Source organism: Adiantum capillus-veneris, chromosome 28 (genome assembly GCF_014529385.1).
Source record: "Adiantum capillus-veneris isolate H3 chromosome 28, ASM1452938v2, whole genome shotgun sequence".
Lineage (NCBI taxonomy): Eukaryota > Viridiplantae > Streptophyta > Polypodiopsida > Polypodiales > Pteridaceae > Adiantum > Adiantum capillus-veneris.
In genome coordinates, this window is record NC_140958.1 from 115,315,302 (window position 1) to 115,339,498 (window position 24,197).

General features: G+C 40.5%; 1 protein-coding gene across 1 annotated transcript; it reads right to left on the reverse strand.

The window, feature by feature from the left end:
* Positions 1 to 255: 255 nt before the first annotated feature.
* LOC147421139 (uncharacterized) lies at positions 256 to 1,434 on the reverse strand. The gene has a single exon (XM_086504610.1). The coding sequence runs from the start codon at positions 1,432 to 1,434 to the stop codon at positions 256 to 258; it is 1,179 nt and encodes a 392-aa protein (XP_086360736.1).
* Between the last annotated feature and the right edge of the window lie 22,763 nt (positions 1,435 to 24,197).

Genomic DNA, 24,197 nt, shown 5'->3' on the forward strand with positions numbered 1-24,197 from the left:
ATGTACCTCCCCATCACAAACATTTCCATTGCCAATATCAAGTGTCCACTGCACAAATTCTCTTTCTCTAACATTATTGCAACAAATGACCACTCGCATGTTCTCTGCTAGATGCAGAATTTTTCTATACAACACCAAATGTATGAGCAGCACAAAGATGCATCGACAATGTCTACCCTTCCTCCTCTACGTACAACAGGCAAGATCTGTCTAAAATCACCACCAAGGAGGAAAACCTTTCCGCCAAACAACATGTTATTGCATGACATCTCTTAGTGTCTTATCAAGAGCCTCAAAAGTGTGTCTATGAGTCATGGGGGCTTCATCCCATATGATCAATGAAGCCATTGACAACAATTGAGCAAGTTGGTTGTTTACTTTAATATTGCATGTCGAGTCAGAAGTTAGATCAATAGGGATCTTCAATCTAGAGTGTGCGGTCCTTCCATTTTTGAGAAGTTGTGTTGCAATACCAGATGATGCGCATGCCAAAGCAACTTTGCTCTCTCCACGTATGCAAGAGAGCAAGGAATTATAAAGATAGGTCTTTCCTGTTCCACCTGGCCCATCCAACAAGAACACAGTACGACTATTCATGTCAATGGCTTGTGAATCCCGATTGTAAGCTTCCCTTTGTCCAACATTCAAAGATGATTCCATTTGAGCAGACAAACCTCTTTGTTCCTCTACATTATACATTAACTCTTCAGCAAGTACTCCATGCTCACTCACTATTTGCAATGTGCGATCCACTTGGGGCATTCGAGAGTAATCTAACAGCCTCTTTCCATACTGTTGAAGCATTGTCTCTAAGTTTGACAATCCTTGGTCTTGTGCTGTGCGTTCACAGATATGCACATTAGTTGTGCAAGTCGTCATATGATATACATGGTCCTCAGAAAGCTCCTTACAAAAGCGATTCCATAATGCACCAGGACATATCGGCTCATAAAATACCAAAATGACTACAAATAGTAGCCGTAATTGTTTTCCTGTTTGTTGAAATGAAGCTTCTTCTAAACAAAGAAACCATTCATCATCAACTTGCAATAATCCCCGTGCATTGTAGGCTTCTTTAAATGTGTCATATACTCGTCCATCAAAGGTCCAAATATCCTCAAAAGACCTGCATCCTTTGCACTTATTGAGTAGCATACGCAAATAGTAGAGCTCTCCGGCAGTGGGAACTATGTGGTACATTCTTCCAATCATGTCACCCTTCTGTCTTTGAGTCCATGTTTTACATGCTGAATTCCAGACCCACTTCGTTGGGAAGTCTATGTACAACAAATTGTTGGCCTCTGGATACTTCTGATTTGTAACAAACCACTTAGTGAGCGTCGTCTTTTTAGCGGTCTCTCTCTTCACCACACTCTGTACAGTTGCTCTGTCATTAAAGAAGACTTGATTTTGATGAGGAAAATTTGGAGGCATTGTATGTCAGGTTTTTGTTTATGCAAGTCAAACCCAAATATCCTCCAGATAGCCTCAGACGCTGATACATAGCGTGCATGAAGATAGCTTGTAACTTCATCTAAAATCCCTTCACCATCTTGTAGAACAATAGTAGCTCTGTCATGTCCCTTATACACATACATGTAGAGATATTTCACAGCGGATATAGTGGAGCAAACCTCCACATTGATATGTGCATCATAACTTAATGACAAAAATGGATTGTATGGCACAATCCATCTATTATTCATTTGCACTTTTATACAAACAGTGTAATTTCCATCATCCCTCCTTATGTACGCTGGGTATCCCTCCCTATCCACAGTAGTCGATGCACTGAAGCTTCAAGGATATTTAAACCTGCACTTTCCCTCTACCATACATGGAGCGTTTTTATTCAAGTTTCATCAGGGGCCGACTAATAGCGTCACACAACTGTGCAAACATCACCTTATTCGGAAGCTCTACACACACCATCTTATCATAATGGGATGTATCTGTTGTCTTATGCTCGGCTTCAAGTATCAATAGAATGTGGGCATGAAGAAGGCCTCTCTTTTGGAACTCAATCACAAAAAAGTGTCCAATGACCTTGCCAAAAATAGCTCTCTTAATCAGCAAGCCCATCAAATCCTTGAACTTATGGTAGAAAACACGTGCAATAAGATCAAGACGATCATTGGATGTTTGTACAGGCATTAATGCATCCTCTATGTCTTTCAATCTAGGGTTGCATGTGAATGTTATGAAGAGATCAGGTTTCCCTCTCTTGCGCACAATTTCCATGGCATCTTGATATATTTGGTGCATATATGTGGACCACCAACATATGAAGAAGGCAATACAACCCTCCTTCCAGCATTAACACCCAATAGTGGTCTTCTATCATCCCCTATTTCATCTCTTGCTTTGATCATGTCTGTCAAACCCTGATACACCTCACTACGGAGATCACTCTGATGATTGCGAACCCATAAAAGCCTCAACTCCTCCATATAACTATATGCATCAACAGTATATTGTTGCAATAGCCTACCACCACGTAAAAGACATTGTGTTGTGTCATCCCTTATTTGCAACCTATATTTGTATAAATCCATTGTAGAAATCCCTTTCGCCTTTTCTCCTCATTAAAGCGTGCAACCTTGGAATTCCCTAGGGCTATGTGTGCGGGAGCCTTCGATTGACTATCACCTTTGCATGATCTACATGACTGAGAACCCATTCTTAGTGGTGTAGGGAGTGTTTGGAGAGGTGAGTGCATGCAAGGGGATTGTACCATGAGGTCAAATGAAAAAATAAGGGCTTTTATACTCATGCCACCTTAAACATGATCTTTAGCAATCTAAGTGGAATCAATCTAACCAATCTCTTATTTTTTAAATATGTAAATATAATCCCCAAAGAGAATGCTAATTTATATATATATAGAATTTCAAAACACAAATTATTCTTAAATAATAATAGAGTTTATTTCATATATTATCAATTTTAGAGAAAGAATATAGAGCTTTTTTTTTTACTTCTTAGTAAATTTTAAAGTTGTTTTCACAAAGTTTAATGTTTTTTTGGGTAATTTTTGCAATTTAGCAAGTTTCTTATGATTTTTGTTTTACATTTTTTTACATATAAATTAATGGATAAATTTATTTTTCTTTCTCATTCTCTCTCTCTCTCTCTCTCTCTCTCTCTCTCTCTCTCTCTCTCTCTCTCTCTATATATATATATATATATATATATATATATATATATATATATATATATATATATATATATAATCAATGTATTTATGATTTTGACTATTTTTCATGATTAAAATGCAAAAAAATGAAAAATCATAACCGAAATTAATTATTAAATTGGTGGCATCCTACATGAAAGTCATTGGTGGATATGTCATGCAAGGTGGTGGCTAGTGACGTGGAACTATTGGTGGTGTGGCGTGTCCAGGGCAACATAGAGCTTAAGTGCTCGTGGATATCCACATGATGTGGCATGCAAGGTGGTAGCTTGTGTGGCACATGATGTGGCGGTCCATTTGAGGTGGCATGCAAGGTGGCAGGTGACTTGGCACATGAGGTGGAAATCATGGGAGGTGGCAGATTACATGGCACGTGAGGTGCAGGTAGATCATGAGAGGTGGCATGCAAGGTGGTAGGTTGCATGGCACGTGAGGTGGCACATCATGGGAGGTGGCACGCAAGGTGGCGGATTACGTGGAATATGATTTGGCAAAATGAGTGAGGTAGCAATGTGCGAGTGAGGACCCAATGATGACATGGCATGCCATATCACTTCACGTGGGGTAATAGGATGATGTGGCATGTAGGGTGGCATGGTCAACCTTTTGACTATGATGATGTGGCATCCAATTGGGCATGGTGATGTGGAAGATTGCCTACGTGGACTCTCCCCTGTATGACTTGGCATGGCCAAGTAGGACTGGATGTCCTTTCCCAAGCAAGGAGTGCATGCCAAGTGTCAAAAGCTCAAGGCTTGGGACATCACCAAACCTAGACCCCTCACCCTCAAGGGTCATATGAAGAAAAAAACTCTCAAATTGGTGTAGATGGGGCTTACAGTGGTCAAGTTGACTCAAAGTTTTTTCTATGTGCTCTTCCAAACAAGTCTACTACATATGTGAAATTCAACTATATTCAATTTTTTGAATATTTATTAATTTATTCAAAGTAAAATTTATCTATCCACTAAGAGTCTAGTACCAATTTCTAGTGAAGATCTAATTAATTTGAACCGTTAACTTTCTATTTTTTTTATACGACCACATTTACCTTGTTGTTATCTATCATTTGATTGTAGGATCTTGCAAATTGAGCTCAATATGGACCAATATCTTCGGAAGAAATTCAAGGGTTTCAAATATAATATAATTTATCTTAAATAAAATTTAAAAAATTATTTGCAAGCCAAAAAAAACCAAAACATCACGTTAAGTTTCACTACATGTGAAAAGTATTTATGCAAGTTGGACCTTGGAGACCTTGGTGATGGCTACATATGATCAAATCTTCATAAGTATCACACATCTAAAACAGGCTGTTGACAGGCTATACCAAACACATCCTTGCACCGGGAACTAACCATTTCATGATGCGATTACAGTAATCGTGGCATGTCATTGCGTCCAACACTATGTGTTTTGTGTGGCTACCAAACCTTGGCTAAAAAAGTTAAGTGTAGCTATGATTTCATGCATGAGCATTGCCTAAAATTCATTGTTTTTAGGCTATCCTGGGTCACCTAGAGTGCACGAAGTGGGTACACTTGATCATACACACACCCTATTTTGTGCTGGTTTAGGGTATGATTAAGCTAGTTAGCATACTATATATGCTAGCTAACGTACTATGTATGCTAGCTAACGTACTATGTATGCTAGTTAGAACTTTTGGTATGATAACTAGCCTGGTTTAGGGTCTGAGTAAGCTAGCTAGCATACTATGTATGCTAGGTAGCCTACTATATGTGCTAGTTAGCATATAGTGTATGCTAACTAGCATACAAAGTAAGCTAGCTAGCTTACTCAGACCCTAAACTAACACAAAATGCTAGTTAGCATACCCAGTATACTTGTTAGCATAACTATTATAATGACATAACTATTATAGTTAGCATACCTAGTATACTTGTTAGCATAACTATTATAATGACAAGCATACGATGAGCTAGCATAATCATTATGGTAGTTAGGATACAAGGTATGCTTCTAAATTGACTTTCCAACAAAGTTGAAAACTTGAATATTCTAAGGTTGGTTTTCTAGACATGGCTATAAATATAGTTGTAGCCAACATACAAGGCAGTTATCATGATTGGCTGTGATAAATGCCATAGCCATATACACACACAAAAGACACAAAATCGAGAGAATTTTATACCTGTAGCAAAAATTATATTAAAAATCCTTAGGTTACAGCTTAAAAACTAAAGGGCATGCTATTATAGATTGCTCCATAGCTAAATTTCTGGGGTGATTGTGTACAATTTCCTTCTCTTTGGGATGTGCTGCATAGCTATTTTCATACATCGTATTAGATGTGAAAGTTATAGGTGGGCCATGGGATGCTTGTGGTTTAGCTTGAAGGTGTATGCATCTATTTTCTTGTAATAAAATCCTTGCACAGCATACAATCCTCTGTGAATTACATTTCTCCACTCATTAATGTACCCCTTCTCCAACTTCTCTCTTGCTGCAACACACTTCACTAGGTAGAAATCCACATCCTCAACATCGGTTAATTAATCTAGATTTACTGCAAATGTGGTGCCAGCACATAGAGCACTACTTAATCCATCATGATGGCCTTTGTACGTGAAGCCATCATAGCCAATGACTTCATCTACCGGAACGTCATCTGTCAGCTCATAATCAACCTCAACCTCATCAAGTAATGGCATCAAAAGATGATACTCCCAAGATTTCACGGGAGCTTTGTTGATACAAAAATTCCAACTTGAGTGTATGCATGCATCACAAAAGCATGCCAATGGTCTTGTTGTAAGGGTAATTGGCTCCTGCAAGTTGTGTCCATGAAAAGCATGCAAAGAGTAAATTTCTGTAAACTTTATCAGCAAAATATGAACTTCTTGACAATCTTCATCTCCATGCCACAATAATAAGCTACCAATCGTACCTTCCTTTTAGTTGCCTTAAACCTAATTTCTCCAAAGAAATATCCTACTTTTGGATAAAAGCTTAATTATTACAAAAAAATATATTGGTAGCATCTGTGTGGAAACACACTACAAGAGGTACTTCACATTAGCGACGCTCGCAGTGCGACGCTCAAAAGTGAAAATCTACAGCTCTCTATGAGCGTCTCTATGGGCGTCGCTATTTTATTTGTTATATATCGACGCTCATAGCGACACCCATAGCGACACCGAGAGGGGTAAAAACTAAACCAAGAACGCCCGAAACTCATATCTCAGATCTGAGTTTTCGCGCTCAAGCGAAAGAGGTAACCCGCACTCTTCCTCTCTCTCTCTCTCTCTCTCTCTCTTTCTTCTCCACACACACACACACACACACATGAGGAGAGGAAGGAGAGCCAACTATGCTCATTCCCTCTCCTCTCTCTCATGTTCCCTTCCCCTGTTTCTCTTTCTCTCTCTCTCTCCTCCTCTCTCACTCACTCACTCACACACACATTGTGTCTTTGAGAGAGAGAGAGAGAGAGAGAGAGAGAGAGAGAGAGAGAGATAGACATAGATAAAAAAAAGTAGATAAAATATGAAATGAAATGTTATATTAAGATTTAGGGTTAGGTTAGATTTAAAATTACATTTAATTAACATTAGGTTAGATTAAGATCTAAGATTAAGTTAGATTATACATTTAACTTATATTTATAATTTATGCTAAATTTAAAATTAGGTTAGATTTAAGATTAAGTTAAGATTTAAATTAGATTTAAGATTAGGTTGGATTACATTTAGGTTTATGTTAGATTTATGTTTATGTTGAGTTTAAGATTAGGTTAGATTTAGATTTACGTTAGATTAAAAATTAGGACAAGATTTAAGATTATCTATGTTAGATTTAAGTTGGATTACATTTAGGTTTAGGATTTAAGATTGGATTAGATTTAGGTTTATATTGAGTTTAAAGTTAGATTAGATTTAGATTTAAGACTAGATTAGATTTAGATTTAAGTTAGATTACATTTAGGTTTACGTTAGATTTAAGATTAAATTAGATTTAGGTTTATGTTGAGTTTAAGATCGATTAGATTATATCTAGATTTATGTTAGATTTAAAATTAGGTTAGATTTAGGTTACATTTTAGGGCATGTCAATGCCCAAAAAGCAAACACTATTTACACAACAATATGTATATTCCCATCAGAATCTGACACCTATTAACTCACCCACTAACCATGTTCAATTGGCTCAGAATCACCATATGTCCAATTAGGTTAGATTTAAGATTAGATTTTGGATTTAGTTTTTATATTAAAGTCTACCTTCAGGATTACATTAAAAAATTAGAGTTAGGGGAACGGTGATCCCTCTCTTCCTCTCTACGGATGCGACCTTAAGTTGGAAAGCTTTCAATGGCATGATACTCATGTTGGAGGCCACCATGTAATGTGCAAAGTAATCCCTCAAACAAGGATCTGCTATGAAGAGATGTTAAGATGTTGTGAATTGCTACAGCTAGAGAAGAGGCAAAGTGGTTTTGTCCACTACATGCACTATCATGTAGACGTTGGTGTGTAGATTTCTTGTACCCACAAATATAGGCATTGACCAATAATGACGAGATTATAACCGGGTGGTTCTGATCTCCGTGCACCTCTAGACTGAGGTGTGCGGGGATCAAACATGACTAGAGACTGTGAGGTAGTTTACAGTGTGAACAAAGAGAGAGAGAGAGAGAGAGAGAGAGAGAGAGAGAGAGAGAGAGAGAGAGAGAGAGAGAGAGAGAGAGATGCCAATAGAATATTAAATTTATGTCCAGGTTATAAGTTTTTTACATTCATTATGAGTAGTGACGACTGACGAGGATGTGGGGCCGTCCAACCGAAACACCTATCTCTCAATAAGGATCTTATGTCCTTGTAATCAATGCAAGCATGTTGTGCGATGGATAAGACGTGTTTCTTTGCGGCAAGTTCACAAAATTGGCGAGTTTGATCCATCTATAATAGATCAAGTTGTTTCCAATTATAACTCGTCGGACTCTAACGCTGGCCAATAGGCAACAATCTTGTAGCCCAATAGACGTGTTTGCAGGCACTTTGATCAAGCAGCATACGTGAGGCCACAAGATGTAGCCTCTGACAACTCGGAGGGTGATCATGCATATCACATTCCCAACGAGGAAATGTTTGAGCCCGAGATCGATGAAATGATCGAGACAAACATGGATTCAGAAAGGCTTATCTATGATGATATGAAAAGTGAAGCTGATACGCCATTGTATAATGGAGCACGTGTGTCTAGATTGAAGGCGCTCCTAGTTCTTCTCAACATGCAGGAAAGGTTTAAATGAAATGACACTAGCATCATAGCACTTTTCAAGTGATCTATTACAATGTGTTTACTTCAATAAAAAACTCTAGATATATAATGATCCGATAGATTACTTACACAAGTGTACCGCATTTTGTTCGCTATGTAGATTGCTCAAAGAGCACATACTGCTAGCTGATAATGTGATGGAAGATTCGAGAAAGGAAGCAAGAAAGGATCTTGTAAAACTTGGAGATGGATTACAATTTGATTCACGCTTTTCCTAAGGACTGCATTCTTTTCAGAGGGAAATACATAGACATGGAGAAGTGTCCAAAATGTGATTCCAATAGATATTGAGTAGATCTCCACGGAACAAAAAATCCACAAAAGGTTTTGCGACATTTTTCTCTACTTCCTCGCATCAAGTATTTCTTCAAATGTAAATCCATGGCCGCCCTAGCATCATGGCACGAGGAGAATAGATCTTTGGATGGTGTGTTATAGATTCCTGCATATTGTGCATCTTGGAAGCATATAGACGATACATGACCAGATTTTGCGAAGGAAGCTCAAAATTTGCACATAGGCCTCACTATGGATGGTGTAAATCCATTTGGTCAAGATCAACATCTTGCAGTGTATGGCCCGTTGTCATTGTCAACTACAACATTCCCCCGTGGTTGACTACCAAGAAGCGGCACCTGTGGCTAAGCTTGATTGTGCTGGGGCGGTATAAAGTGAAGAATATGGATGTGTATCTTCGTCAACTATAGGAAGAGCCACAACAATTAGGGATTGGCATAGAAGAGGTGGATATGAGCCGACACACAGGTCGACGAAATGCTTTGATCAGAGGCATTCTAATGTGGACCATGCATGACTATCCCGGACTAACAGAATGCTCAGGTGATTTACACTCAAACTCAAACACTGTAAATATTGGTTTTTCTTAAGCTTATCTATTGTCATGTGTATACATGCAGGGCTTCAAACAAGCGGATACAGAGCATGTGTCACATGTGGACCTAGACTTAATGCACATCGGGCACCCTCATTGAAGAATCAAACCACGAAGGTCATCAAGTGTATCTTCCAGAGAATCATGAGTTACGCGACGGCTTTTTGGGAAGAGAACCACCGAGGATGTCTGCACACGCATGGTTAGAGCAGAAGGAGATGTGTGATGACGGTTTTCCCCTAGGGATGAAGCCTAGACTCTCTCTATGGTACGAGTTACCATATTGGCCCAGACTCATGGTCAATCACTTGCTCGATCCAATGCACATATTCAAGGATGTGGGTAATCTGTTGTGGAACCATCTGGCTGGCAAGAAAGATACCTTGGGAGCTAGGGTTGACCTTAGAAATGTGGATCGTCTGGAGAAATATTGGTCGCTGACAGCATCTGATGGATCAATAAAACTCCCTAAAGTGCCATGGATTTTAATCGGAGCCCAAGAATGCAAAGTAAAAGAGACCATTCGATCTATGCGGACCCCCACTGGTGTAATGCACTCGCTCCAAACGTGTTTCATTAAAGAAGGGAAGCTTACCGGTTTGAAGTCACATGACTGGCATAAAATGTGTTAGGTATGTTTGAAGTGGAATATATCATAGTGGGAATTGTGTAGCAAATTTGTATGTGGACTTTAATATCATTGCTAGACATGTTTTTCAGTTGATTTTACGGGTGTCCATTAATGAGGGATGTTTGTCTCCCGACGTCCGTAACACAATCTACAAACTTGCGCAGTTGGTACAATGGATCTCACAAAAGAAGATCAATGTAGACTCCATGCCATTCGCGAAACTAAATGCTGTGGAGGTTGTGTGCATGTTTGAGAAACACTTTCCTACTTCAATGCTAACCATTCAGGTGCATCTTCTTGTTCACATAGTTGATGAGGTGGAAATAGCTGGCACAGTGCATTCCATATGGATGTTCCTTTTAGAATATTTCATGAAAACGCTCAAGGGATATGTGCATTAGAAGAAACGTCCGAAGGGTAGCATGGCAGAAGGTTGACTGGTATCAGAGTCCCTAGTTTACATTAGAGAGTGTCTAGATGAATTTGATAAAGCCCTAGACACGCTATGGTGAACATAGATGATGAGAGCATATCTATGATTTTCATGTGCATCACCGTGTTGACAAGAAGATGACGGAAGATCTAGAGGCTAAAATTAATTGACTTTGCATGCTTCACAATCCAGTGATGCAAAAGTGGATTTCACAAGAGTGACAAAGGGCACAAATCGGGTGGAGACGGGGAAGACGACCGCCAATGCATTATCCGGTGGGTCTGTAGAGCCTACCAACATTCATGAGCTTAAGATGGTTGCACAACCAATTGAAAAGTGCACAACAGTGTGGTGGAACAGGGACTGAGGAGGAGTGGAAGTACTTTTGGGGTTGTGCGACCAAGGTAAGTTTGCAATGTATGACTAGTGACTTTCTAGATGTTTGAACGGCCACTCATAATCTTTGTTGGTTGTAGTGTAAGTCATACACAGCAGCATGGTGTAAAGGTTGACATTTTAGCGTGAAACAGATCGACAAAAAGTGTTTTACGCAAGATTGTGGAATCATGGAAAAATTTGAACAGTTTAGTCGACGACGTCCTCTGATGGAGATCCTGTGGTGGTGGAACTCACTTACTTCGGCACGCTACAAGAGATTTTGAGGATCGATTATAGAGGATTTTTTGTTGACTTGTTCGAGTCCAATGGTTCAGGATAAACATGGAGGGTTGCAACACTACTGTGCGCAGACGAGAGTCTGATATCCTTGAGGTGGATTCAACGAAAAAATGGACTGACCTAAGAGACACTTTTGTACTACCCAAGCATTGTGAACAAGTAAGTCTGTAAATAGTTAACATCCAATTTTAGAAGCTATGTGCTTGGAAGCTCTCATGTAAGTTATGTGGCTCTGGAAGGTAATATTTCATCCTACAAAGTCTACATCATACTGGTGGTACGTCATAGAGGTAGCCCCTCATAGTGCATGGACGTATGAGGACTACCATGTGCCAATCACAGTGGCATCAATGGAGGAGATCGAAGAAGATGCTCAGTAAAAATCCGCTGAGGTGGCACCAGACTAGCATCAAGCTGCTACTCTCTATGGGGTGCATGCAAAGGATCTAGAAAATGAAATGGTGGACATTTACCTAAACAGAGTACTCTATATAGACATATATATATTGTATTCACATGGCGTTTTGTCCATTTCTGTCTTTATGCTATACTTGAGAAATTTAAATTGTGTTTAATCGTCATTGCTACCACTCCATGTATGATCCAACTATATTCTCACAAGCAGAGACACTCATCGGTGTGCCGTGAAAGTTTGATACGCCAATGCACCACTACGCTCCAAGTGCAATGGAGACTGAGGCTGCAATCGCGAAGGAGGTGATCCATCTCTGCTCATAGATGCTGCTCGTCCCTCCACTAGATCTAGTAGAGGGACGAGCATCATCTATGAGCATGGACGGAGCACCTCTTTCGAGATTGCAACCTCAGTCTCCATCGCAATACGAGTTTCATCCTTTGATAAGATACGTAGAATGCACACGGGAGACAAATTCACAAGAACTTCATAAGAATCTCGCAAAACAGGAATCCCTCCCCCTTTATGAGTCCTCTCTCTCTCTCTCTCTCTCACACACACACACACACACTCACTCTCTCTACACAGGAATCCACTTCCTATTATATATAGTATAGATTATAATTTTTCCATGTTTTCTTCTCCATTCAATATTAAGATTAAATGTTCGTGTGTTTAATGCATGTATGGATGATGGTGAGTTTCTTTCTTATTTGCCACCCCAGCAGAGGAGGTGCTACGAGGGCCTTCGTCGCTTTGGTGCACCATCACGTCGTTCCACTCCTTCAGCGTCTCCCTCGTTTCAGAGCATTCAGCGTGCTCTGAAGCTTTCGTGTCGAGACGATCTTCACACTTGTCTAGGCATCGACGCTCTAGTGGTGGTGGCAGCGGTTGTTGTGGGGATGCCCACTACAAGAGGTTGTGTGCTCTTGTGACGCTTTTAGCGACAGAAATACACTGGGCTTTTATAACCCCCGACGTCGCTAAGAGCGTCGATACGAGGACGTCGCTATAAGCGTCGCTATGACAGTCTCTATATGCGTCGCTATAAGCGTCGCTATGACAGTCGCTATATGTGTCGTTATAAATGTCGCTATAAATGTCGCTATATAGCGACGCCTATAGCGACGCTGCAGAGGCATCTATAGCGACGCTGCAGAGCCTTGTATAGCGACGTTCATAGCGACGAGAGATAGGAAATTTTTTTGGTGGTAGGGCATTCACCCATCAACCATATTGAATGTTTCATTAATTGATTCACCTTTGAAAAAAAGTGCAAAGGTAGATATAGACCCAAAATAGTTACCCACAAGACAATATAACCATTAACTCCATCATCCATAGTATGTATTGTTTGCAAAATAAAGATACAAAACTGACAAGCGCTTGAAAGTTGATAGCGGGAAAAAGAGCAGTGCAATCGGGTGGCCTCTGTACTCGTGCACACTCCACAAACGACGCCTCATTCAAACAAGCAAAGAACAAAACAAAGGGGGCACCACCCTAAATTAAGAGGTTTAGGGACCTCACACATAGTGCACATAGGCAAGTGAGACTTCTGGCATTATGATGGCATCAAAACATATGGCAAAACACATAGAAACGAAGCTTAGGGACCTTATGTAGCATATATATACACAAGACATCAGCTTAACAATACAACGGCATCTGATCATACATAACAAGGATATAGAGAAGCAAGCCAAGGATGGCATAATCCCTTGTCAAAAACAATCAACCCAGCAAGTAGGTATGATCCTACTAGCAACACATCAATACCTTAGAGAATGATGGCGAGGATGGTGGCCATGGAGCCTGAGAGAAGACTCCTTATTTAGGTTTTAGGGCTAGTAATGTAGCATACTAGAGGGAGAGAGAGAGAGGGAGAGAGAGTAGAGCTCCATCCATAGCTCCTCGTTGTGAGCAATGTCGTCATAGCTTCGTTGCTTGGTGAAGTGGGTGAAGTGTTGGTTTTGAGTGAGAGAAGGCCTCCTTATATAGGTTTCTGAGAGGGTTTAAGATTAGGGATAAACATGCTTAAATCCGCTGATTGGGGTTACTTTTTGCTTAGGGTGGTCAATAGATTGAGGTCACCTGATATGTCACCATCAAGATATTCTCTAGAGTGATGTGAGAGGGGAGGGTAAATGCTGATTTTTCTGATTGTGACACATGGGGATAAGGCCTTGACCAGCATTTAAGAGCAGGTAAGGTGGCTGTTGAAACTAGAGGTTCTGCACATGTCAGGGGGGGACCTGCGGGGGGGAGGTGGCAGCTGGGTCCTCCTGAATATCAAATTCTCAAAAAATCCTCAACCATGGCTTCTTTTGACATGTGTTCTTTGAAAAAATCAGCATGTCTCTTTTCAACTCAAAAGTCTTTATCCCTGTTGACTCACCTTTACCATAAGATTTTCCCCTTTTCTCCTCCTGTAACTGCATTGTTGATGCCCAATCACTGCTTCTAGTAACAGTGAACTGTTACCTACCAAATACTTATGATGCAGTAAAAAATATTTACCATGGGTAAAAAAAGTTACTGTAGGTAAAAAGTGATTTGTATTTACCATGTAGGTGAAAAATATTTACTGTGGTAAAAAAATATTTACTGTCGGTAAAAAAGTGAAAACGGAGTATGCTGTGCTGTGAGTCCACACGAACATCCTCGTGTAAATTTCACTAGAAATTCACACCTAGAATGGGCTATTCTGTAAGATATAGGTTGTAGGCATGCATAAGAGCTCGTTCCCACGTATCTTCTGTCCATGGCACTTTTTACTCTTTGGTGCTTGTGAAGTAGATTTTTCTTCTCTTTCGAGATCCCTTGGACTAGAGTATCCTCATCTACCCAACAACTGACTGTGCCTTTATTGCATCTTCAGAAGGGGTCCTAAAAACCATGCATCATATAGCCCTCCCCCTTAAGCTAGAGGTATTTGATGCCTCTAGCTGTAGGTTGTGCTACAATAGGGTTCTCTTGAATACTTACCCACCTGGTACCAATTGAATTTGCCATGTTACTGCTTTGTTGGCTGATGCACCCTGTTTAGTCCTTTCTGATGAATAATTGTATCCATCCATGACTAACAACTGGTCTCCTAGACCCTTGAAAGCCATACCCCATCCATTGTCAATATCCGCTTTCACTGGTAGCATTTTTTTTCTTTTTTTCTTCTTTTTGTTTTCCTTTTTTTTTTTTTTGAAACGACTATGTACATGATTGTTACCTTAGTTGGAGCTCGAATATGATGAGCTCTCCTCTGACCCATCCTTAGCATTGATTTCACCAGCATATGGCTGTGAAAGACGACATTGGTAGGCCTTCAATCGCCAACCATTTACCGAGGTTTGATGTACCTTACCATCTAGGTCACCTAGTTGGTAACTACCATTTGAGAACCTCTGTATCACTACAAAAGGGCCTTCCCGCTTAAGCAAGAACTTACCATCCTTCCTGCGATCAAAGCGATTGTCGTATCTGAGCACTAAAGAACCTTCCATGATACTGAGGCGGTCCGGGGCGGGCAACAAGAAGAGTGGCCTCTAGACACCCTTCAAGGCTCCCGTGCTGCTCAATGGGGCTGGGGCACAACACAACACAAACCAAAACAACAAACCCACAGCCAAATCCCAACTACACAAGGGGCACCACCTAGTTTAAGAGCAAACTAGGATGCAAAAGAGGAGAATCGTTAGAGCAACCCACAAACAATCAAGGAATTTACACTAACCCTAACACCAATGGAACACTCTTACACACTAAAACACGATAGAGAGAGAGAGAGAGAGAGAGAGAGAGAGAGAGAGAGAGAGAGAGATAGTGCTCGGGCTGCTTTGAAACGTATCGGCAATGATCAAGCAAACACAACTATATATTTAAGAAAGAGAGAGAAAGGGGGAGGGGGTGCTTGTTGCATTAATACCTTCTTACGAATCTGTCATGACAAATCAAAGTGAGATTAGTATTTGTTCAACATAGCTTGCGTAAATTTCACCACAACACATCACAAGAAAAGCCACCCCAATCACTGTCTTAAGGCCAGGGGAGTCCTCTCCACCTTGTCGCCCTCTTTCAGTATGTGGGATTTATGGCTAGATTGATGACAACACCAGAGACAAGCTATCAAGAACTTAACAAAAAAACACCAAGACACTTACGCATCATTGTTGTCCATTACTTCACGTTGGAAGGGAGACAAAGTATCCAAGCTTAGTCCAAATCCACCCTCCTTGATTCAGCAAATGTTGGGCTTACACTAGTAGGAGAAATGATAGATTTCCTACTCTCAATTGAATTATCACTCTCTCTCTTACAATGGCATAGAGTTCCCTTGCTAATCCCCTATTACAACACATGCACATGCATAAGACAATGAGCTTCCACTCAAGAGCTCCTTCTAGAGAGGTTGAGCTTGGCTTCTCAAGCTATAGCATAGTGCTCTTGCTTATGGCTCCCCCCTTTTGTGCTAGCTACACCCTCCTTTTATAGCAATTTTGAAGGCTAGGGTTACTCCTCTAACCATGGTTGGGTTAGATTTTCAGCAATTTATCTAATTTCCTTTGCTTGGAATTATCAAGAAGTTGGTGGGGAAAGAGAGAGGAGAGAAATGGAGGTGATGGACTTTTCATAGTGGGTTAGTGTTAGTAGAGTTAGTATTAATTTACAAATGGAATTGGATATTTACAATGGGAGTATCCATGTAGGATACAAATAAGGAAGAAAAACTCTTAAGAGGTAAGAAAAGGTGGATTTCTTACAAGGTTGATGCTCCAAGTGTCTTGAGTAGGGCCGATTTTGACGCTTGTTGACGGTCCACTAGCTTTGACGGTACATTTTTTCTCCACTCTTGACCTTCCTTGAGAGACAAGGTAATTGAAGCTGAGTAATCAACCACCATGATGCTGTCTTTTAAGAGAAGAGGCTGAATTTTGTGGTTTTTTTGAAAGATATGGGTAACTTGGAGGAGGAAAAATGAGACTAGGTGGTCAATTTTGGAATGGAATTGTGTGTGGGAGGTATGAGTTCACCATGGTTTCTCTTATTCTTCAAGGTTGAGGAGAAGGTGAGTAGGGTGCAGAGAGGAGTGGTGAGAGAGGTGGGGATGATGAGTGGAGAAGTGTGTGTGAAAGAGGAAAATGATAAAGTGGAAGAGAGAGTGTGGTTGCATAGCATGGGAAAACTGGGGTCCACTAATAAAATCATAGCTCACAGCTCGTAGCTCAAAAAAATATGAAAACATTTGAGGCAAAAGTTCAGCCCACGAGCTACAACGTTTGTTTGTATCACCTTTTCAAATTCGGAGAGCAAGTGAACTTTAAAAATTCAGCAAAACCGACCGTTTTTTTCCACTCCACAAGGTCTTTGTGGGGTCCTTCTTTGGATGATTCTTTTGAATACTTCCAAGAGTGAGCCCTCCATAGTGCATGTATGCATGCCACCTACCCTTGACCTTATTTGGTAGGTCTATAATTGAAGATATTGTTGAGATTATGATATAAGTGAATAGTACAACTAAGAAAATCAAATATTGAGGGGTCTAAAAAATATGTACATGTCAAATATAAAAAATATAAGTGGAAAAAATATAAAGGGGTCAAAAGAAATTTCTCTCATTATGAGGCTACCATAAAAAGATAAATATTTTTGGTGTTCTAACAAAAAACAAAAACAAAATAGATGTAGGAAGGGAAAAATCACAATAGTGAAAAAATATACACATAAATAAAACTAGTTTTTTTGGATTTTTGTTGGGGTGGAGTTACACCAAATATAAGAGAAGCTTACATGAAAATATTTCTATATGGAATAAAGAGTATGAAAAATGGTAAGAAAAATGGTGGTAATGGTGAGGCAATGTACAGAGCATAAATAACACACACCTAGGTAGAAATATTTAAATAAATACCAAAATAATTATGAAAAAATCTTTTATTTAGGCCCTATATACAAAGAAATATTTACATACGCATGGGCCATAATATACTTATATTTCTTAATTTTTTTAATTTTTTTGGCTCAACTAGCCCAATGACTAGCTAATTGAGGGTTTTTTAAGAAGATATGGGAAAAGTCCCGTGACTCACGCACGCCTATGTACAGTGAAATGGTAGGGATAGCCATAGTGTTTGGGTGATTTTGGTAGGGTGAGGAAACTCACTGTGGCAATTACAAAGAGCCGAAAAATGGCTATCATTAGCCCTCCCTCTGGATGATGGTATATTCATGTACCATCATAGAGCATCTTTTCCAAAGAGAGTGCTTCAGAGTCCTTGACGAGATCTTTATTGTTTGGCCCCTCAGAATTTTGGCTAGAGTTACACTCATGCTTCATGTAACAATACTTACATGAGACAGTGGCCTTTTGACAGATCTTTGGTAGATCCTTTGGTAGAAGGCGACTCAAATAGGGCTTCAAGCGATACCCGTTTACTTTCCTGGAGTGCTCTTTACCATTCAAGTCCATAAGCTGATAGTAACTTGAATTGAAAGCCTTCTTGACTATGTATGGCCCTTGCCATCTTGTTTCAAATTTGGCATCAAAACGATTATCGAGTCGATTGTCATACCTTAGCACAAGATCTCCTTCATTGATGCCTTTGTCCTTCAGTTTCTTGTCAAGCTTCTCCTTTGTCTGTGTGGCTTTCCTCCTATAGCACTCGTATACTGCTTCTCTTTTCCACTCAAGCTCAGCTAAGGTAAGAAGTCGATCCATCCATGCTTCTTGATCATCTTGTGCTGATTTGCCATGAAGTCGCATTGTTGGAATGTTTAGCTCAATTGGCTGTAAAGCCTCTTGACCATAGACCAAGTGAAATGGTGTGAACTCCGTGGCTTCCCTATATGTGGTTCGATACGCCCACAAGGCACCATCCAAGAAGTCATCCCACAACTTTGTCTTGTTTTTCACCATCTTTCTAATGATGCCTGCAATGACACCATTAGCTTTTTCTACCAAACCATTTGATTGGGGATAGTAGGGTGTACTGTGACGATGTAGAATGCGAAGTTCTTCACAGACTTCTGTGAGCAATCTCTTTCTAAACCCTGGACCATTATCAGAAACAATCTCCAAAGGTGTGCCAAATCTACAGCAAATGTGAGTGTAGACGAATTTGCTCATTGTCTTCTCATTTACCTTTGCCACACTTTGTGCTTCCACCCACCTTGTCATATAGTCTACAGCCACTAGAATGTAGAGTTTACCATTTTTTGTCCTAGGCAGAGGACCCATAGCATCAATGCCCCACTTTTCAAAGGGTCCATTTGCAAGCACGATTTGCCTTGGACCATAAACCAATCTTCTATTCCCATTTACCTGACAATTGTGACAACTTTTACACCAATGTTGGATATCCACATGCAGACTTGGCCAAACATACCTCGCAAGCAAAATATTCTTCACAGTTAGTTCTTGGGCAAAATGACCACCACATGCTTCTTCATGCAAACCTTTTAGAATGGCTGGAATTTCCTCAATAGTTGGTACTCTTCTGCATACATGATCCCTCCCTCTTTGATAGAGGGAGCCTTCTAGGAAGAGATATGCGCTTGCCTTCTTCATGAGTCTCCTCTTCTGAGCCTTCGTGAAGTCTTGTGGAAACTCACCCTCCAAAATGTAGCTAATAATGGGAGTCAATGACTCCAATCCTTGGTATCTCGGTTGCTTGACAGTTGCTGCCACCATGATGACCTGCACATGTAACTACTTGCTGTGCAAGTAAATCGGCATCTTCATTCTGTTTCCTAGGAATATGATATAGTTGCACTTCTTCAAATTGATTAAACAATCTACGAATGGCATGAACTTTTGTCCGTAAGGTTTCATTCTTGCATGCCCAAATGCCTAAAATCTGTTTAACAATGAGAAGTGCATCTCCCTTTACCATGAGGCGTTGTATCCCTTGGCCAATGCACATCTTCAAACCATGAATTAGTGTGTCGTATTCTGCTTCATTGTTGCTAGCTGAACTTGGTAGATTGAACTCCTCTTTCATGACCACCTCTCCACTTGGGTTGAGCAACACTAGCCCTCCCCCTGCTTTTCCTGTGGCTCGACGAAAAGCTCCATCAAAGAACAAGGTAAAAGCATTAGGAATACTTTTTGGTGGTGGTAATGGTAGGGTCTTTACTGGAGGCACCTTAATTTCCTTCTCATGTACCCTATAAGTGAGAATCCCTGCCAATTGTGCATGCACACTATCTTCTACCTTGAAAGAGTATTGGAACTCTTGCAACTCCATAATCCACTTTGAGATCCTAGTACTAAGATTCATTTGAGATGACACCCAAGGGAACAAATTTTCTGCAGTGAGAATTACAAAAGGTTTTGGTAACAGGTAGGATCTAAACTTTCTCACCGCAAACATGAGAGAAAGCATCATGAGTTCTACTTCTGTGTAGTCTCTCTCCAAAGCATTCATGACCCTACTAGCAAAGTAGATGGGTCGCATCCTTGTACTGTGGGGATCTTGTTGTAGCAACACAGCACCAATTGTTTCCCTTCCAACACTAGAGCTAACAAAGAATGTGTACTCCCAACAAGGAGGCATGAGTGTTGGTAGCTCTGACAAAATGACTTTAATGTTACAAAAATACTCTTCAAGCTCATCAGACCATGCAAATTCTACTTGTTGTGTCAACTTTTGCAAAGGATGAAGCAACTCCGAGGCTAAGTGAATGAAGCGTGACATATACTTCACCTTCTGAATGAAAGAGATGACCTCCTTAAGACTCTTCGCTGATGGGAGCTCAATAAGAGCCTTTTCCTTTGAAGGATCCACCTCAATGCCTTTATAGGAAACCTTGTGACCGAGAAAGATCACTTCATCCTCACCTATGTGGCACTTGTCGGGGTTGAGTTGACCTCCCATGTCGTAGAGCTTCTTTAAACCTTCTTCTACCCTTTGTAGATGCAATGATTTTGAGCTATAAATGCAAAAATCATCAATGAACACCCTAATTGACTTTCCAAAGAATGCTTGAAACACCATGTTCATGAAACGTTGGAATGTAGCAGGAGCATTTGTCAGACCAAATGGCATGACTCTAAAAGCATAACAACCCCAAGGAGTGATAAAGGTTGTTTTCAATTGATCTTCCAATGCGATACCTATTTGAAAGTAGCCTGAGTAGCCATCACACACAGTGTACTTCTCATGACTAGCTACCTCATTTAGTATCTCATCCTGAAATGGGAGGGGAAAGTGATCTCTTTTTGTTGCCTCATTGAGTGGACGGTAATCCACACACACCCTCCACTTTCCGTTTTTCTTAGGAGTGACAACAACAGGAGAGACCCACTCTGAATTCTCCACTGGATAAATGAAACCTGCTGCTAGAAGCTTTCTTACCTCCTTGAGTAAAGCCTGCTCCTTGATGACTCCTAGCCTTCGTAGCTTCTGAGCCTTAGGTGTGGCCTCTGGCTTCAACTCAATTTTGTGTTGAACAGCATCTACTCCACGCACATCGGTGTAGTCATTAGCAAAAAGCCTAGGAAACTTCCTTAGCACACATTTGAACTCCTCTCTTTCATCCTTTGTAAGTGTTGTTGATAGCATACCTTCCAGCATCCCTTCATCTTGAACACCTTCGTTCTCTTGAAGACCTACCTCCTCCAAGCCTTGACAAGAGGTCTCTTGGTTGCTTGGCTTAAACCTTACCCCCATGACTTCGATGGAAGACTCCTCTTCACTAATGCTGCCGCTACTTTCTTCTTCTGAAGTGCTATCGGTCCAACCTTCTTCCGTCTCACTTTGAGATGATTCTTCATGGAGCTCCTCTTGGCGTTGCTCCTTCATGTCAAAGACAACCTTCTTATGATTGTCATTCTTGCAAATTAATTTTCCACTCTCCCAATCCTGCAAAGCTCGCATTTTCATTAGCCATGGTCTTCCTAGGATAAATGGATAACCACTTCCCTTGGTCGACATAACATAAAAATCCACCGCTTTCTTAATGCCAAAGGCCTCTACAAAGACATTTTTACAAATGCCTACACACCTAGCCTTGCTATTGTTTGCCATCTTGACTTTGATTTTAGGTGTCTCATGGATGTGCATGCCTAGTATTTGCATGAGTCCCTCTATCATGATGCAAATTTGTGCACCCCCATCCACTAGACCTTTCCTAACCAATCTTCCTTTGATGTAACAGTCTAGCACCGGTGGAATGTCCTCATTCATTTCAGCTTGTGCAATTTTTACAACAGGCACACTCTCTTTTACCTTTCTCCTAGTGCTAACTGCCTTTGTTAAATCCCTCCTAACTTGTGGGCATAATGCAAGAAACTGAGGCCATGAGATATAAGGACCCTTACCTCGCATGTCTTCCAACAGGTTGTATGGAGCCATACCATGTCCAAGAGGGAAGTCTTGGAGATTGATACGATGTCGAGTCCTCTTAGCTTCCTTGGTCTCCTTTGCCTTCTTGCCTTGTCCATGGTCACTCTGTGATGTGACTCCTTCTTTCTCTTTACCTTTCCCTCGGCCACGCTTAATGCCATTGGCTTCCATGTCAACCTCATTTGAATTTGTCACCTCTACCACATGCACATTTGGATCTGGCAAAGGTGGAACTCCTTCTACCCCTTGTGAAGGTGGTCTTGGTCCATTTGGCCTTTGTAGAAGCCTTGGTTGTTGACCAGCTCCTTCTCCTGCATTCATCACTGGGTAATTCAAGTTAGGTCTCACTGGCTCTCCACGGGGCCAAGGACAATTATACATCCCATGTCCAGACTCTCCGCAATTCCAACATTGCAAGACTCTCCTAGTTCGTGGCTCTCTCTCTTCTGACTTCTTTGCTTGTCCCTTTGGACCTACAGCTTGTGCAAGGTGAATTGACAGGCTGCTTAAAGATTCATTTAACTTCTCAATCACTTCATCCGTTACCTCAGGAAGCTCCCTAGATGTTGATGCTTGTGACTTACCTTTGGGTCTAAGACCTTCTATTGGAACCTCTCCCCTTAAGCACTTGAGTTTCCTATACTTCTCAGCAGCCCTAGTTTCCGCTGCATCAAAAGTAGTAGGTGCACCCGCCTCAACTTTTACCTTAAGGTCAGGAAAGAGTCCGGCTATGAACCTCTCCTTCTTTAAAAATTCTGCACCATCACCAGGGTTAGCAACATTTCGTATCCATAGAGCCCAAAGACGTAGAAACTCTTGCTTGTACAAGTAGTAGTCATCTAAGTCTTTTTGCTTATGAGAAACAATGTCTTGCCATAGTTTTTGAGTGTTTTGGGGATCAAAGAAGTATCTCTTAAAACGATTCAAAACTTCTGTGTAATTTCCCTTAACTTCCTCAGGCAAAGAGTCAAACCAAGTACTAGCATCTTTCCTAAGGACCACCTCAAACATTTCTACACGTTCTTGATCGATTACTATCCTCTTGATACGGCAAGACATCTTGAAATTTGCTAAAAATAATTCTGCATCCTCTCCAGGCTCTCCAAAGAAAAGAGGATATCGAGACATTTGGCGTTGGCTCTCCGTTATTATGAAAGATTACAACACGAGTTACAATAAGGGATACAATAGAGATTTAGAACCACTCGCCTGCAAATGAAGAAGTAAGAAAATACCACTCTAGGTTTTCTTCTTCAGCTATCCAAGCTTCAATGAGGTCTCGATTTGTTTGATCAAAACAAAAAGGTAGACTATTGATGAGCTCTAAGAAGGGTTGAAATTCTTCAAAGCTAAGGCGATAAACAGAAATCTCTAGAACTTCATTTTCTGGATCCAAAAGAGCAACCACGTCCCAAGTGATAAATTGCACTTGTTCTACAATTCCCAACGTACAAGCGGTTTGTACAAAAACTAGATCTTCATGCTCGTCGAAGGCCGTGAGAAAGTAGCAATTGACTAGGAGCTCCTTTCCTTCGAGTTCCACACAGTCGGAGTGAGGCAACCTTCTCACAATTTCATAAAGAACATCCTCATCAAGTCCAATCAAGTTTGCAAGATTTAAAGACTCCACTTGTGCTACAAAATTCCTGGACAAAAACTCCTTAGGATTATGGTTAAATCATTCAAAAGTATAAAGAGATTTACAATGTCTCTATGAACAAAGTGTCATAGAAAATAGAGAAGGATGAGAATTTATACAAATTTGCAATCTTCTCTATGCTCTCTTTATCAAGACAAGCTCTGAATAGCTCCCTATCTCCTTTGTTGAAAGTGAAAGGAAGACTATTAATAAGACGCAAATGAGGGAAAAATTCACCAAATGTGAGTCTATGAAGCATGAACTCTGGCCGCAAGTTTCTTGAAGAGTCTTCCTCAATGGTGAAATGCACTCGCCAAACGCCAAATTTCACTCTATTTACCAATCTTAGGGCACACACTAGTTGGATGAATGCGCGGTCTTCCTTAGTGCCCAACAACAAGAGGAAAATGGAATCCACGTGTAGGACCTTCCGTCTTAACTTCACCACCCTCTTGTTATGAGGGAGACGCCTTACTACTTGCTCCTGCAACTCAATTGGTAATAGAGCTAGATCCCTAAGGATTGAACTTTCACTGCACACACATTCCCAGTTAGAACAAATGATCGTTTTTTTGTTTCTTGTAAAAACTTGGACGAAGAAAAACAAACATACACACTATTTTGCCAGGCTGCACTTCATTTTAAAATAAAATGAACACATGTACA